The following is a 14,516-nucleotide window of genomic DNA, read 5'->3' as shown; positions in this document are numbered from 1 at the left end:
TGATATATAAAAACTGTACACATTTAGTGTATATACTTTGATGAGGTTGAACATAGTCCTCATTATCTCTTAAATTGAGTAATTTTTCTTTGTCTGTACTGCCGTTGTCTTTGTTTTGTTTTGTTGTTGTTTTTGTTTCTTTTGCTCCTGAGACAGGGTCTCACCCTGTTGCCCAGGCTGAAGTGCAGTGGCATCATCATAGCTCACTGCAACCCCAAACTCCTGGGCTTAAGCAATCCCCCTGCCTCAGCCTCCTGAGTAGCTGGCACTACAGGTGTGTGCCACCATGCCTGGCTAATTTTTTTAAATTTTTATTTTTTGTAGAGACGAGGTACTGCATTGCTCAGGCTGGTCTTGACCTCCTGGCCTCAAGCAGTTCTCCCACCTCGGCCTCCCAAAGTGCTAGGATTACAGGCGTGAGCCACCATGCTTGGATGTTGTTGCTTTTTGAGATGGGATCTCACTGTATTGCCCAGGCTGGTCTCCAACTCCTGAGCTCAAGGCATCCTCCACCTCAGCTTTCCAAGTATGTGGGACTACAGGCGTGCACCACTGTGCCTGGCTTTGTTGTTCCAGTTGAATCAGTGTCTTTTCTCATCTGAATTCCTTTACAGTAGCTTCTTAATGATCTTCTTTTATTTCCATTTGTGTCATTGCAGCCTATTCTCCATTGATCTGTTTAAAAAGCAACTTTGGGGCTGGGCATGGTAGCACGTGCTTGTAGTCCCAGCTACGCATGAGGCTGAGGCAGGAGGATTGCTTGAGCCCAGGAGTTTGAGGTTGCTGTGAGCTAGGATGATGCCGCTGCACTCTATTGAGGGCAACAGAGACAGAGCAAGACCCTGTCTCAAAAAAAAAAAAAAGGAGCTTTGTTCATCACTCCGTGCTTCAAAGTCTCTGGTTATCCCTGTTGCCTGCAGCATATGCTGGTTCCTTCACGTGGCTTATAGAACCTGTCTCAGTCTATCCCTGGCCCTTTAGCTGCTTCTCTCACCTCTCGTTTCACACACCTGCAGCACCCCACCCAGGCTAGCCATTTTGAAAGACTTTTTATTACCTCGAATGCTCTTTGACCTTTGGGCTATTTCACATGCCATTTCTCTCCTTAGAACATCCTGCTCTGCCTTCTTTGCCTGATTAGTCTTTACTAGTGAACTTCATCTGAGCTTCTGTCTTGACCCCCACAAAGCTAGATGTCCTTTCTGCTTTTTTTCATTACGTATAATGTTTTGCCATGTTAAAATTCTTGGCGTACTGAAATGTAATTGATATTTAATTCTGTGTCACCCTTTAGACTAGAGGCTTCTAGGGAGCAGTAGCTATGTTTCTATTTACCATTATGTTCTTAGATCCTAGGATAGTGCCTGGCATATAGTAGTACTTAGGAGATATTTATCAAGGAAATAGATTTCAACAGGAAAAAATGTACTAAGATGTTGCTGGTGTATCTAGTGCTGAGGCAATAGATGACACTGGCTTATTTTCAACTTTTCAATTCTTGGGTACAGCGACGTCTCATTTCCTGTTCCAAGAAAAGGCAGCTTCTCCTCTTCCAGTTTGCTCATCACTTGGAACTCTGGAGACTGGGATCCACGGTTGCAACAGGTAATGTGGGAGAAAATGTTTCCCAGTCAGAAGACTGGAGAGAGAAGCCAAAAATCAGAATTGCAGTTAAAGTTCTGCTTACAGAAAAATCAAAGTAGATTTTTCTGTGTCCATTGTAACTTACAGTTTTCCTACCCACTAGCTAAAGCAAACAAGTTATTTAGAGTGTTAGAATCTTTAGCAGGATACTGGATCATCTCGTAAAAGTTTAAGATTCTATGTGGTGTCCTGCAGGATGTAGGTGAGGTGAGGGTTGAAGAATCATAGCTTGCCCTAGCTTGGCTGAGAGGAAAACAGGCTGTTGAAAAGCGACGAGATTTAATGATGGGTAGTGATGGGTCCTACATGAAAAAGGTGGTCACATGGATCTTACTGAGTGATAGCCTAGTGCCATTTTATGTGACCTGTTAAGGAAATGTTTGTGTCCTCTCGTTTGTAGTGGAATAAAATTGAGACCATACAAACTCTATTTCCACCCACCTGCATGCCTGGCTGTGGAGTAGAGCCTCAGAGAATTCGTGATGTATCGTAGGACAGAAGTGAAGGAAGTATTCACTGCTTTCCTCTTCATATACCTCCTCAAAAATTGTGAGCTTTCTAAGTAAAGCCATTTTTCTGATTTCCCACTGGTAGAGATCCATTCTACCAAGGAGTGACTTTGTAGAAGAAAAAATGTGCAAATAATCTTTCTTTGATAAGAAAAAACTAAGAGAAGTTTCTTGTTTCAGGGAAGAATGGGGATACCCTTCCACTCTCTAAAAATGCAGATCATTTACTGCACCTCAAGACAAAGGTAAGGACGTTTAACTGTGTGTTCAGACTCTGAAATCCGGAATATTTTTCCCATTCTGAATTTTTTTTTTTTTTTTTTTGAGACATAGTTTCACTGTGTTGCCCGGGCTAGAGTGCCGTGGCGTCCTAGCTCACAGCAACCTCAAACCCCTGGGCTCAAGCAATCCTTCTGTCTCAGCCTCCCGAATAGTTGGGACTACAGGCATGCGCCACCATGCCCGGCTAATTTTTTCTATATATTTTTAGTTGTCCGATTAATTTCTTTCTATTTTTGGTAGAGATGGGGTCTCGCTCTTGCTCAGGCTGGTCTCGAACTCCTGAGCTCAAACAATCTGCCCGCCTCGGCCTCCCAGAGTGCTAGGATTACAGGCGTGAGCCACCACACCCGGCCCCCCATTCTGAATTTTGAGGGTTAACTTCACATCATAAACTCTTTAGTATAAATTCTAAAACTCTTTGAATGAAGGACTGTGTCATCAGAACTGGGTTTCCTGTGATTATAAATTTGAGGATTCAGAGTTTATTAGGATTTATTGTGAGTGCATACAGGAAATTGATTTTTCTTCTTTTGATATTATTATGAAAGTAACATGCATGTTTTTAAAAACTTAAATGCTACAAAAGAGTATGAATCAAAATTAGTCTCCTCCTCACCCTATCCCCCCTCCTCTGTTCTCTCCAGATATGATTGCTGCCAACAGTTTCTTGCATAGTATATCCTTCCAGGAAAAAATTTCCAACCATGTGTATGTGCATGTATTTTTTTACATTAATACTGTAAAACAGTTACCTTCCTTTAAAAAATTTTTTTATTGGCCGGGTGCGGTGGCTCACGCTTGTAATCCTAGCACTCTGGGAGGCTGAGGCGGGCAGATTGTTTGAGCTCAGGAGTTCGAGACCAGCCTGAGCAAGAGCGAGACCCCGTCTCTACTAAAAAAAATAGAAAGAAATTATCTGGACAACTAAAAATATATAGAAAAAATTAGCCGGGCATGGTGGCGCATGCCTGTAGTCCCAGCTACTTGGGAGGCTGAGGCAGTAGGATCGCTTGAGCCCAGGAGTTTGAGGTTGCTGTGAGCTAGGCTAACACCACGGCACTCACTCTAGCCAGGGCAACAGAGTGAGACTCTGTCTCAAAAAAATAAAAATAAAAATAAAAAAAATAAAAAAATTTTTTTATTTTAATTACACAAATATTTCTGACTACAGTCTTCATTGTAAAGAATTTAAGCAATACTGACAGTTTATGTACTTGGCATCTCTTTAATTCTAGTCTCCTCTCCTGAAATTACTGTTATTTACTTAGCTATGTAGCTTCCTCTGTACCCTGTATCTCTCCCTGCCCCCACCCCGTGTGAGAGAGAGAGTTGTATATATATTGAGAAATCATTATTTTTGTCTGTGGGTTTTTTAAATTATGTAATTGTTACACTGAACTTTCCTTCTTTATTCTCCAAATGTTTTTCACTTACTATTTCTTTAAAGAAGGTTGTCATAAACAAAACAGTACTCCAAATCGCCTACCTTTCCAAGCTTTCCTGCATTAAATGCCTCCCTGCTCAGGTTTCTAAAGTTGCAGTTTGGTATGAGGCTATCTACAAAGTACCAAAAGGGCCAAGATAAGATAGCCCTTCGTTCTTGGATTTCCAAAGCCCCACACCATTTAGGTGCTCTACCTCTGCAATAATTGTAGCGACACAGCATATGCGTGTCGGGGTTATTGTAGGTATTTGTGGATATGTCCAGAGTGATAAGAGCTTGAGGAGTCGTGTCACAGTGAGCCTCGTCCTACACAGTTTTACTTGAACATTCATCTTGATTCCTAATCTTGCCAGGGTCCCGAGAACATTATTTGCAGCTCCATCTCCCCATGTGGAAGTTGGATAGCCTATTCTACAGCTTCTCGGTTTTGTCTCTGTCGGTTGAATTATGAACATGACAACATAAGCCTCAAAAGGGTGAGTGATGGCCCACTGTCTGGTCACATAAGAAAAAGCTTCCTAAATGTGTGATTTGTGTGTGTGCGTGTGAAGTGGAAATGAACTGCATGTGAATCCTCACTCAGTGGGAAGCTATTTGGAGACAGTTGTTAACAAAAGTCTTATATTTCCATTTTGAGTTGATTAACATAATCAATTTGTGGGGGTGGGCTGGGGATGCCCTAGAGGCAGTAATGTTTAGATTTTTCTGCTTAGTGGTTTCATATGTGTCCTAGTCATTTCCATGATAGGGAATTTAGTATTTACCGAAGAGATGAAAAGGGGGTCTATAGGATACTGTGGGCATGCCTGTGTTCTGTGCCCTGGGGCATTTGGCTTGCTTAGGGACAGGAAGCATTAATGTAGTTTGAACCTGGCTGGGGTTATTTTTCACTCCTCTCTCACTAGCTTCTACCATTGTTCCACCCAAAGGTTTCCAAAATGCCAGCGTTCCTTCGCTCTGCCCTTCAGATCTTGTTTTCTGAAGATTCAACAAAGCTATTTGTGGCATCAAATCAAGGGTCTCTACATATCCTGCAGCTGTTGGAAGGAAGCTTCAAGCACCTACATGCTTTCCAGCCTCTGTCAGGTGGGAATTTGGTAACTGGCCACAGGGAGAGTTGTCTGTGTCTAAGATGTGACTTTTCCCCTTTTAAACCTCACTGTCGGGGGTTCCCTCATGTTCTTCCCACTCTGCAAATACATTCACTCACATGTTTGCAATTTGAAGTAGGAGGACATATCTGGCAGATGAAGACGCTAGATGAGATCTGAAATGTTCCTCACACCTACTCTTTTCTCACTGGGTTTTTGATTCCTTATTTGGGACCAGAGAAGTTTCATCATCCTTCTCAGAGTTTTGTTAGCAGAACGAGAAGAAAGTTAAAAAGATCTGTAATCCTGCCACCCAGAAATAGCTGCCATTAATATTTTGATATTTTCCAATATATGTTTGTATGTATTTTGTGGGCATGTTACTTTTTTGGTTGTTTATATAAAGGTGAAATTGTCTTTATACATACAATTTCTTATTTACATTTAAAAATTTTCTTTTTTCACAGGCCTACCTGTGTTGTAATATACATTCAGTTTCAGCACCTGTGTTCATTTAATTTCATTATCTGTGTTCATTTAAAGTTCATGACTCTTTCTCGGTGTTCTTTGAGAACATGAGTATGCATGAACGAATGTGACTCTGTGTAGCTGACTTGCTTGTTGATGAGGACTTAGACTTAGTATCCAGCTTAAGCAGGTAGTTCTTTGGATACTTCCCATGGCCCTTGCCTTCTGTTTCGCCCTGGATTTTATCTGCTTCCCTGTCATTTAGACTCTGTCAGCCTGGAAAGTCAATGCTTTTTTTTTTATTTTGAGACAGAGTCTTACTCTGTTGCCCAGGCTAGAGCTAGAGTGCCGTGGTGTCGACCTAGCTCACAGCAACCTCAGACTCCTGGGCTCAAGTGATCCTCCTGCCTCAGCCTCCCAAGTAGCTGGGACTATAGGCACACGCCACCACACCTGGCTAATTTTTCTATATTTAGTAGAGATGGAGTCTCACTCTTGCTCAGGCTGGTCTCGAACTCCTGACCTCAAGTGATCCTCCCACCTTGGCCTCCCAGAGTACTAGGATTACAGGCGTGAGCCACTGCTCTCGGCCTGGAAAGTCAACTCTTTAACTTCAACTCTCACTGTTCATGAGCTGCTCCAGAAGCATAAAGAAGAAACCCAGGCTGGGCGTGGTGGCTCACACCTGTAATCCTAGCACTCTGGGAGGCCAAGGCGGGCGAATCGTTTGAGCTCAGGAGTTCGAAACCAGCCTGAGCAAGAGCGAGACCTCGTCTCTACTAAAAATAGAAAGAAATTAATTGGACAACTAAAAATATATAGAAAAAATTAGCTGGACATGGTGGCGCATGCCTGTAGTCCCAGCTACTTGGGAGGCTGAGGCAGGAGGATCGCTTGAGCCCAGGAGTTTGAGGTTGCTGTGAGCTAGGCTAACGCCACGGCACTCTAGCCAGGGCAACACAGTGAGACTCTGTCTCAAAAAAAAAAAAAAAAAAAGAATTTACCCACAAGTTAGGGGTCAGATAAATTAAACTGTCAATATTTAATGAGTACCTGTAAAAGTTTTTATATTAAGACTGATTATCTCGCAGTTAGTACTCGTTAAAATTTGGGTCTGCATTGTGGATTTGACTTTATTTCTTCTTCCTTTCTCATCTCATTTGCCCTTGAAGTCAAGCAGGTTTCTTCACAGCCTCTAAACTTGTATATTCCAGTCCTTTTCACTTAGCTCACACTGTTCTCCACCCTTCTCTACCCATCCCCACCCATCCTTTAGCTGCCTTTTCAGTGTTTGGGGGCGTTATATGCAGCGTGTATTTTGGCATATAGCGTCAGTGTCCAAGTTTTATCCCACACTAGTCTTCATGTTGCCAGACTGATTTAAAGTCCCTAGATGACAGAGATGGTTCATATGTGCCCATATTCCTTTAGTGCTAAGCATACAGCAGGCACCTAGTAAATCAAACATGTTTCAAGTCTGTTGAACTTGCTGTCTGTCCATAACTTTGATTAAAAACTATTTAGGATGGATATACTATTAATAATTACCCTGATCCAATCACTGTACATTATATGTATTCAAACATCACTCTGTACCCCATGAATATGTACAATTGTTATAATCAGTTTACAAATATAAAATTAAAAAAAAAAATTGGTAGGAAAGGAGTTCGAAACAATTAGTTTTGAGTATAGATTTTAGTGGTGGATGCTGTTCTGAGTCTCCATTACTATAGGAGGCACCGTGTTATTCTGACCTGGGCAGGTGATACCTTCACTTTTATCTCTGGATTCTCTTTACATGAGGGGTGGCTAATTAAATGAAAAAGGTAGACAGGTTGCCATCTCAAACTAACTTGCAAAAGTATCAACAAATTATCCTGTCGGTGATTTAAAACTCTGAGGGTCTCACTGGCTTTTGCCATTGTCCCCAGGGCAGGGGTGGCTGTGGACACTGAATGAATTGAGAGACCTAACTGTTCTTCCGTCCTCACAGGGACAGTGGAGGCCATGTGTCTTTTGGCAGTCAGTCCGGATGGGAATTGGCTGGCTGCATCAGGTACCAGTGCTGGAGTCCATGTCTACAATATAAAACAGCTAAAGGTGAGTGTAGGCTTTCCTAGACGTTTGGATCATTGTACAGGAGGCCGTTGCCCTGCAATTACACAATTCAGGGCAGATTGGTATGACCTGGAAATTTATTGGACTTTTTTCTTTTTAACCAAGAATTTTTCCAGTTTCAGAATCCTGGTTTACATTTTTGTAACCCAAAAGGTATATACTCTGTAACATTAAAATCAGTCAGTGGAAACAGTGAAACCATTTGTGCCTGTAAATTTGAAATTAAGCATTTGTGGATGATGAATCCACATCTAGGTTATTTTTATATTTTGGGTAGGAAAATACACAGATAAATAGTTGTAGATAATAAGTGTTTCTTTCATGTCTCGCCTTCTAAAGTTAAGGTGTTTTTAAATTAAACAGCTAGACATTTGAAAAAGTACCACTGGGAAAACGTTTTACTAATCAGTAATGATACTGTCATTCGTACATTGAGTCACTAATGATCTTTTACAAGTCCTCATCTTCATCATAAAAATCAAATGCGAACTACCCAAAATTAATTTAATGCAATAAGCATTAAAAATTTACAGAACAATCCCAAACTACAACATTTAATGGATTTGCCTGTTACTGTTTAACTTAATCTTTATTACATTGTGGCAGGAGCATGTGCTGAGCTCTTGTCTTGGAGCCTGGCCTAGCATTTAAAGAGTATTTGTCGCTGGGCGTGGTGTCTCACGCCTGTGATCCTAGCACTCTGGGAGGCTGAGGTGGTGGGAGGATCGAGGATCGCTTGAGCTCAGGAGTTCAAGACCAGCCTGAGCAAGAGTGAGATCCCGTCTCTACTAAAAATAGAAAAATTAGCCAGGCATCGTGGCACAAACCTGTAGTCCCAGCTACTCAGGAGACTGAGGAAGGAGGATCTCCTGAGCCTAGGAGTTTGAGGTTGCAGTGAGCTGCAATGACACCACTGCACTCTACCTGGGGTGACAGGGTGAGAGTGTCTCAAAAAAATAAATAAATAAAATAAAATAATAAAATACAGAGTATTTGTGTGTAATGTGCATATGTCTTGCAATTGTACATAAATATCCATGCCTAGGCCTTAATTCCTTTTAAACTCAGTATAGAGCTGTAGGTTCCCTGTTCAATGACATATTTATGAGCAATTCATAGAGATGGATTTGCTCTCAGGGAAAAGCTTTACTCTGAGTTCTCTGCAAATGCTCTCAGTACTGTAAACAAATACGCATTTTTTTACATTTTTTTAAAAAAAAAATGAAATTAAAGTTTATTGTTTGAAGAAATGCTTGAAGTTTATGAGAATGTCCATACCACTCTTTTGAGTTCCAAGAAGTGCTTTTTTTTTGAGACATAGTCTCGCTCTGTTCCCTGGGCTACAGTGCCGTGGCATCAGCCTAGCTCACAGCAACCTCTAACTCCTAGGCTCAAGTGATCCTCCTGCCTTAGCCTCCTGAGTACGTGGGACTACAGGCATATATCACCACACCTGGCTAATTTTTTCTATTTTTAGTAGAGATGGGGTCTCACTCTTGCTCAGGCTGCTCTCAAACTCCTGAGCTCAAGGGATCCTCCTGCCTTGGCCTCCCAGAGTGCTAGGATTACAGGCGTGAGCCACCATGCCCGGCCAAGAATGCTATTTAAAAACAACTGACCTAGACCATTCAGTCTTTCAAGGAAGGTATCATACAGAGTTTCCTCTTGTGTCTGTTATTTGTTCCCAGCTTCACTGCACAGTGCCTGCCTACAACTTCCCAGTGACTGCTCTGGCCATTGCCCCCGATACCAACAACCTTGTCATCGCTCATTCGGACCAGCAGGTAAGAGAGGTTCTGGTGTTTTCTAATTTCTTGCTGCCACATTGTAACCTGAGATAAAGGACAACTTTGGAGGAACTTTTCTTTGAAGGTGTTGGAGGATATAAAGATATTTTTGTCCTGCGTAAAGCAAAGCTTTATGCATAGCCTGGGCTCATTATAGGCCAGCAATATCCATTGGTTTGATGGGGCACAGTTTGAATGGGGAAGCACTGAAGTTCTAGAGTAAAGAAGCACAAGAGAGTAGGAATTTTGACCTCCCAAGCTTAAAACAGGAAGAAATAGAAATCCTGAACAGACCAATATCAAGTAGCAAGATTGAATCCATAATTAAAAACCTCCCAACAACAACAAAAAAGCCCAGTACCAGACCAATTCACAGACAAATTATACCAGACCCACAAAGAACTGGTACCTATCCTACTGAACCTGTTCCATAACATCCTCCCTAACTCATTCTCCAACAAAGCCAGTATCAGCCTGATACCAAGGCCAGGAAAGGATACAACAACAGCAACAAAAGAATTTTGAAATACTCCTTTTAGTGAGTGCTTTAGATGAGAGAAGACCTGGGCTCAGGTGTTAAACCGGATATGGGGTAGAATAAGATTTTGAGAGTTGAAAGTGCCTAAAAGGTCACCTTCACTTTTGCAGTTGAGGAAATCAGGCCCTAGTGAAATCAGGTACCTAGTCTCAGCCAAAAATTAGAGCCTTGTCAGCTTTTTTCCACACCAAGTTATAAGGAGAAGATCTTTAAAATACCTGAGTGTCAGGACACATTATGAAGTTATCGATAGTGATATATCTTTATCTGTAAAGTGAGGATGATAACATCTACCTCATTGAGCCACTGAAAAGATTAAATGTGATCTAGGAAGCACTTCTAAGTTGACTGCTAGACAAATGATGCTTACTACTTTTATGAGCAGTTTTTATACTCACATGCACACACATACACATTCTATCCAAAAAAGGAAATCTCCCATTTCGGTTTTATGGATTGGAGTTCTTGACCAAAGACTGAAATGATTAGTGAAGTCATGTCCTTGCCCTTATCACACCCAATGATAATGTACAGCTGACATCTTTTGCTGTCAGTTGGTCCCTCAAGTGCTTCTTTCATTAAAACTGTTGGGAATTTTTGTGCCTGTTAGATTAGCAAAAATGAAAGAGTTGGTAATACACAGAGTCGTGGGGGTATAAGGAAGCAGCACTCTCCCACATTGTGTAAATTAGTATAAGCCTTTTGGAGGACTTTTTCGCAATACATTTAAAAATTTGAAATCCACATGGTCTTTGATTTAGAAGTTTCAATTCTAAGAGTTCTTCCTCCATATATGCTTTCAGTTGTACAGAAAGACATTTATACAGAGATGATTCACTGCAGCCTTGTTTGTAGTAGCCAAAGATTGGAAACAGTCTAATGTGCATTAAGCAGTATGATACATCCATAAAAGGAATGGATTATTACATGTTCTTGAAAAGGTGTGTGATTGAGCTATTTGTATTTATTGATAAAGGTCAGTCTCTATGATATAACACTAAATGAAAAAATGCAAGATACAGAACAGTATGTATTGTGTGTATAAAATATTTCTGTAAAGATGTAAACAGGCCAGGCACGGTGGCTCACACCTCTAATCCCAGCACTTTGGGAGGCAGAGGTGGGAAGACCACTTGAGCCCAAGAGTTCAAGACCAGCCTGAGCAACATAGCAAGACCCTGTCTCTACAAAAATAAGAAAAATCTGCCAAGTGTGGTGGCATGTACCTGTAGTCCCCATTACTCGGGAAGCTGAGACAAGAGGATTACCTGAGCCCAGGAGTTTGAAGCTGCAGTGAACTCTGGTTGTGCCATTGCACTCTAGCCAGGGTGACATAATGAGACCCTGTCTCTAAAAAAAAAAACAGTAACAACAACAGAAAAAAACTTAGGGAAGAGAGATGTCAAGATTGCAGGGTGACTTTTCTCTTGCTCTATAATTTCCATTTAAAACTGTTTGATTTAAAAAAAAATGGTGGGAAAGCATAAGTCTGAATAAGATACAGTCAGGGTTTGTTGAGGAATACTCCTTTTTCTGGGTGCCAGCCTGCACTTTGACTGCATCATATCCTTTCCCAGGTATTTGAGTATAGCATCCCAGACAAGCAGTATACAGAGTGGAGCCGGGCTGTCCAGAAGCAGGGGTTCCACTACCTTTGGCTGCAAAGGGACACGCCCATCACACACATCAGTTTTCATCCCAAGAGACCAATGCACATCCTCCTCCACGACGCCTACATGTTCTGCATCATTGACAAGTCCTTGGTGAGTTCTTCCCTACTATCTCACTGAATCTTTTTCACTTTGGAATCTTTAAGTTCTAAAAGCAACACGTACAATGAGATTGAGGAAGGAGAATCAGAGTAAAGGTTCCTAGTGTGCTCTTTGGAGTAGAGGAGCATTTGTTTTACAGATTTCCTCATTTGCGTTCCCAAGCTCAAGAGGATGTCAGGGAAGAGGCTGGCCTTTGTGTACTGTTTTTTTTGTTGATTTGACTATTTCTCTACTTTGCTAATAAGTACATAAGCTTAAGCAGGAAAGTGATTCGTTCAGTTTTTAGAAGGTGACCCTTGTTAGAGAACACTGTTGATTTGGCTGAGCTGCTTTCATCTTGGAATTCTGGAATGTCTCAATAACATGGCTTCGTTAAAGGAGGTACACGCTGATGTTTTGACCATCGTACTTCTTGGCTGAATATACTGAAACACTATTTGTCGGCTTAAGGAGTTGGTCTTAATGTCTTGACAAAAGTGCAGCTAGGAAAATTCTATTCTTCATGGCTGGGATTTAGATTGGGATGTGAGCGTTTTCTTCGGCTTTAGATCCCAGCCTCTTTGCCAGCCACTGTTCTGATTCACCAAGAATTTATATCTTTCCTGGTCAGGCACTTTCTTTCCTAAGAGCATTGTGGCCATGCCTGGAGTGCACTTTGGGCCTAGATTACAACCAACACACCGTATTGTGTATCTGTGAAGGTGGGGGTGGAAGGAACATGGGGAAAGCGGCAGATGGCTCCAAAGAGGTGTGCATGGGGATGTGTCATTGGAATCATCTCATGGGCCCTACGTCCTCTGGGTGTGGGAAGCAGAGCTGGCTGACAAGTGCCTTCTGCGTGACGAGTGATACAGGAAGGGCCCCTCCCACTCGCTTGCCTCTTTGTAACTCAGCCCAGATCGTTTTCCCAAGCGTTGGTTTTAAGTCCATCACGTCTTTATACTGGGCAGAGCTATTTCCCAAGGAAGTCAGAGATGAAATATCATTTGTTTAGCCAGAGGCCATCTCTCAAGGTGTCAGTGACATCAGCGGGGGTGGTTTGTGTTGAGGTTTTGCCTGGGGAGAACTTGAGTCACTTAGCCAGTGTGCGAGCTGCTGGGGGGAGAGTCTAGAAAGCACAGAGCCTGCGTGGGCTGAGCTCCTGCACATGCCATTTTTTCCTTTCTGACAAAGTGTGACTGATGAGACTGTCCAGAAGCCCCAGCTGGGCCCTTTGATCTTGCCAGCACGAAGCACCAAGCTCTCTTCCTGCCTCATACTCCTGCCCTCTGCAGCGTGGCTGAAAGAGTGGCTGTAGCTCTCTTCGCGAAGTAAGGAAGGTCTGGAAGGTAGTGAATATGTAATACAATGGTTGGAAGACAGTGTTGGCCTGAAAAACCACCACAGCCCTTTGGTCTATAGAAGGCCAATGAAAGTAATGATTTAAACAGTATGTCTTTGTCTTTTTAGCCCCTTCCAAGTGACAAAACCTTACTCTACAATCCACTTCCTCCCATGAATGAATCAGATGTCGTCCGGAGGCGCACGGCCCATGCATTTAAAATTTCTAAGATATATAAGGTAAAACATGTTGTGTTGTATTCTGGACAGTTGGTTCCTTTGTGATATTATGAAAATGTAATGAGCTCCATAATAGGAAGACAAGAGCACCTTCATTTTACATACGGAGAACCTGGTTTGGGGGAGACAGGTGACCTTTCTGAGGCTGTCTGTCCCTTGTGTATATTTCATTGTTCTTGCATCATACGTAACTAAATGAGAAATGATGATGTTCAGGTGGGGCCTTTGTTAGTGTGAAAACCGGCTCTTAAATTTGACTTCTAGTTGGAGAATGTTCCATACGATAAATTTCCGGCAAACAGAAGTCATTAAATTTATTATGACCTTCTCCTTTCTGGGCTAGGCTTTTCATTGTATATAAAACAAGTATCCATTGAGCTTATGATATTTTAGCTATTTGGGCCAACTCAGAAACCTTCATAGTCATGCTTCTCAGATTGAAGTTCCTTTTGGGTCCTGGAACATTTTCTCAGGGGTCTACAGGAATTTTCTTAAGAAGAATCTATAAATTATTCAAATATGATTAGCTTCTTGATAAATTTGTAACCTGCCAGTTGTCAAGAATTTAGGTTTTAAAGCCCTCGATTAACATCAGTTCCTAAGATAATAGAATGATAGATTTTCTGTCCAAAGAAACATATGAAAAATCTTGCTGAAAACTTTTATGAATGAGCTCAGTTAAAAGCTCCCAGCCTTGAGCCAGGCACACCTGTAGTCCCAGCTACTCAGGAGGCTGAGGCAAGATGATTACTTGAGCCCAGGAGTTTGAGAATGTAGTATGCATTGATCAAGCCTAAGGCCTGTGAATGGCCGTTGTACCCTGGGCAATATACCAAGACCCTATCTCTAAATGAATGAATTGGTGCTTGTATGCATGCATGCTCCAGAACCTTTCTGGCTATTTTGAGTTCTAGGGCAGGAAAGATTGCCAGAGATTTAGATCACTTCAGCCTTGAACTAGGCTAAATTTTTTTTTTTTTCTTTTTTGGTGAGTAGTTCAGCTTCTTATAAACTAGGCTAACCTTTTAGCTCTAGTTAGTCTATTTAGGACTAGCCCTGGAGCCTAACTCCTGGTGTAATCATTATCATCTCTCTGTAGCCTCTGCTTTTCTTGGATCTTTTGGATGAAAGAACACTGGTAGCAGTAGAACGACCCCTGGATGACATCATCGCTCAGCTCCCACCACCCATCAAAAAGAAGAAATTTGGAACCTAAAACAGGGCACTGTCTGTGTCCTTCCTTGAACTGTCTACCTTGTTACTTTTCACAAATCATGATAATAAAACAGTTATTCTTGAG

At 41.8% G+C, this 14,516-nt stretch overlaps 1 protein-coding gene across 5 annotated transcripts in view; it reads left to right on the top strand.

The window, feature by feature from the left end:
- The window catches only part of CIRH1A (cirrhosis, autosomal recessive 1A (cirhin)), a 44,024-nt gene extending 29,508 nt beyond the window's left edge, over window positions 1–14,516 (top strand). For all 5 annotated transcript variants that reach the window (XM_012660517.1, XM_012660513.1, XM_012660514.1 and 2 more), the window contains 9 exons: window positions 1,509–1,605; window positions 2,334–2,398; window positions 4,233–4,355; window positions 4,809–4,965; window positions 7,435–7,541; window positions 9,248–9,343; window positions 11,462–11,647; window positions 13,106–13,216; window positions 14,316–14,516. In XM_012660517.1, the coding sequence (XP_012515971.1) occupies window positions 1,509–1,605; window positions 2,334–2,398; window positions 4,233–4,355; window positions 4,809–4,965; window positions 7,435–7,541; window positions 9,248–9,343; window positions 11,462–11,647; window positions 13,106–13,216; window positions 14,316–14,432 (1,059 nt within the window). In that variant the 3' untranslated portion in view covers window positions 14,433–14,516. The remainder of the gene's footprint in view (window positions 1–1,508; window positions 1,606–2,333; window positions 2,399–4,232; window positions 4,356–4,808; window positions 4,966–7,434; window positions 7,542–9,247; window positions 9,344–11,461; window positions 11,648–13,105; window positions 13,217–14,315) is intronic.

Source organism: Propithecus coquereli, unplaced genomic scaffold, assembly GCF_000956105.1.
Source record: "Propithecus coquereli isolate 6110/MARCELLA unplaced genomic scaffold, Pcoq_1.0 Scaffold67, whole genome shotgun sequence".
NCBI lineage: Eukaryota > Metazoa > Chordata > Mammalia > Primates > Indriidae > Propithecus > Propithecus coquereli.
This window is presented reverse-complemented; position numbering and strand designations above follow the sequence as displayed.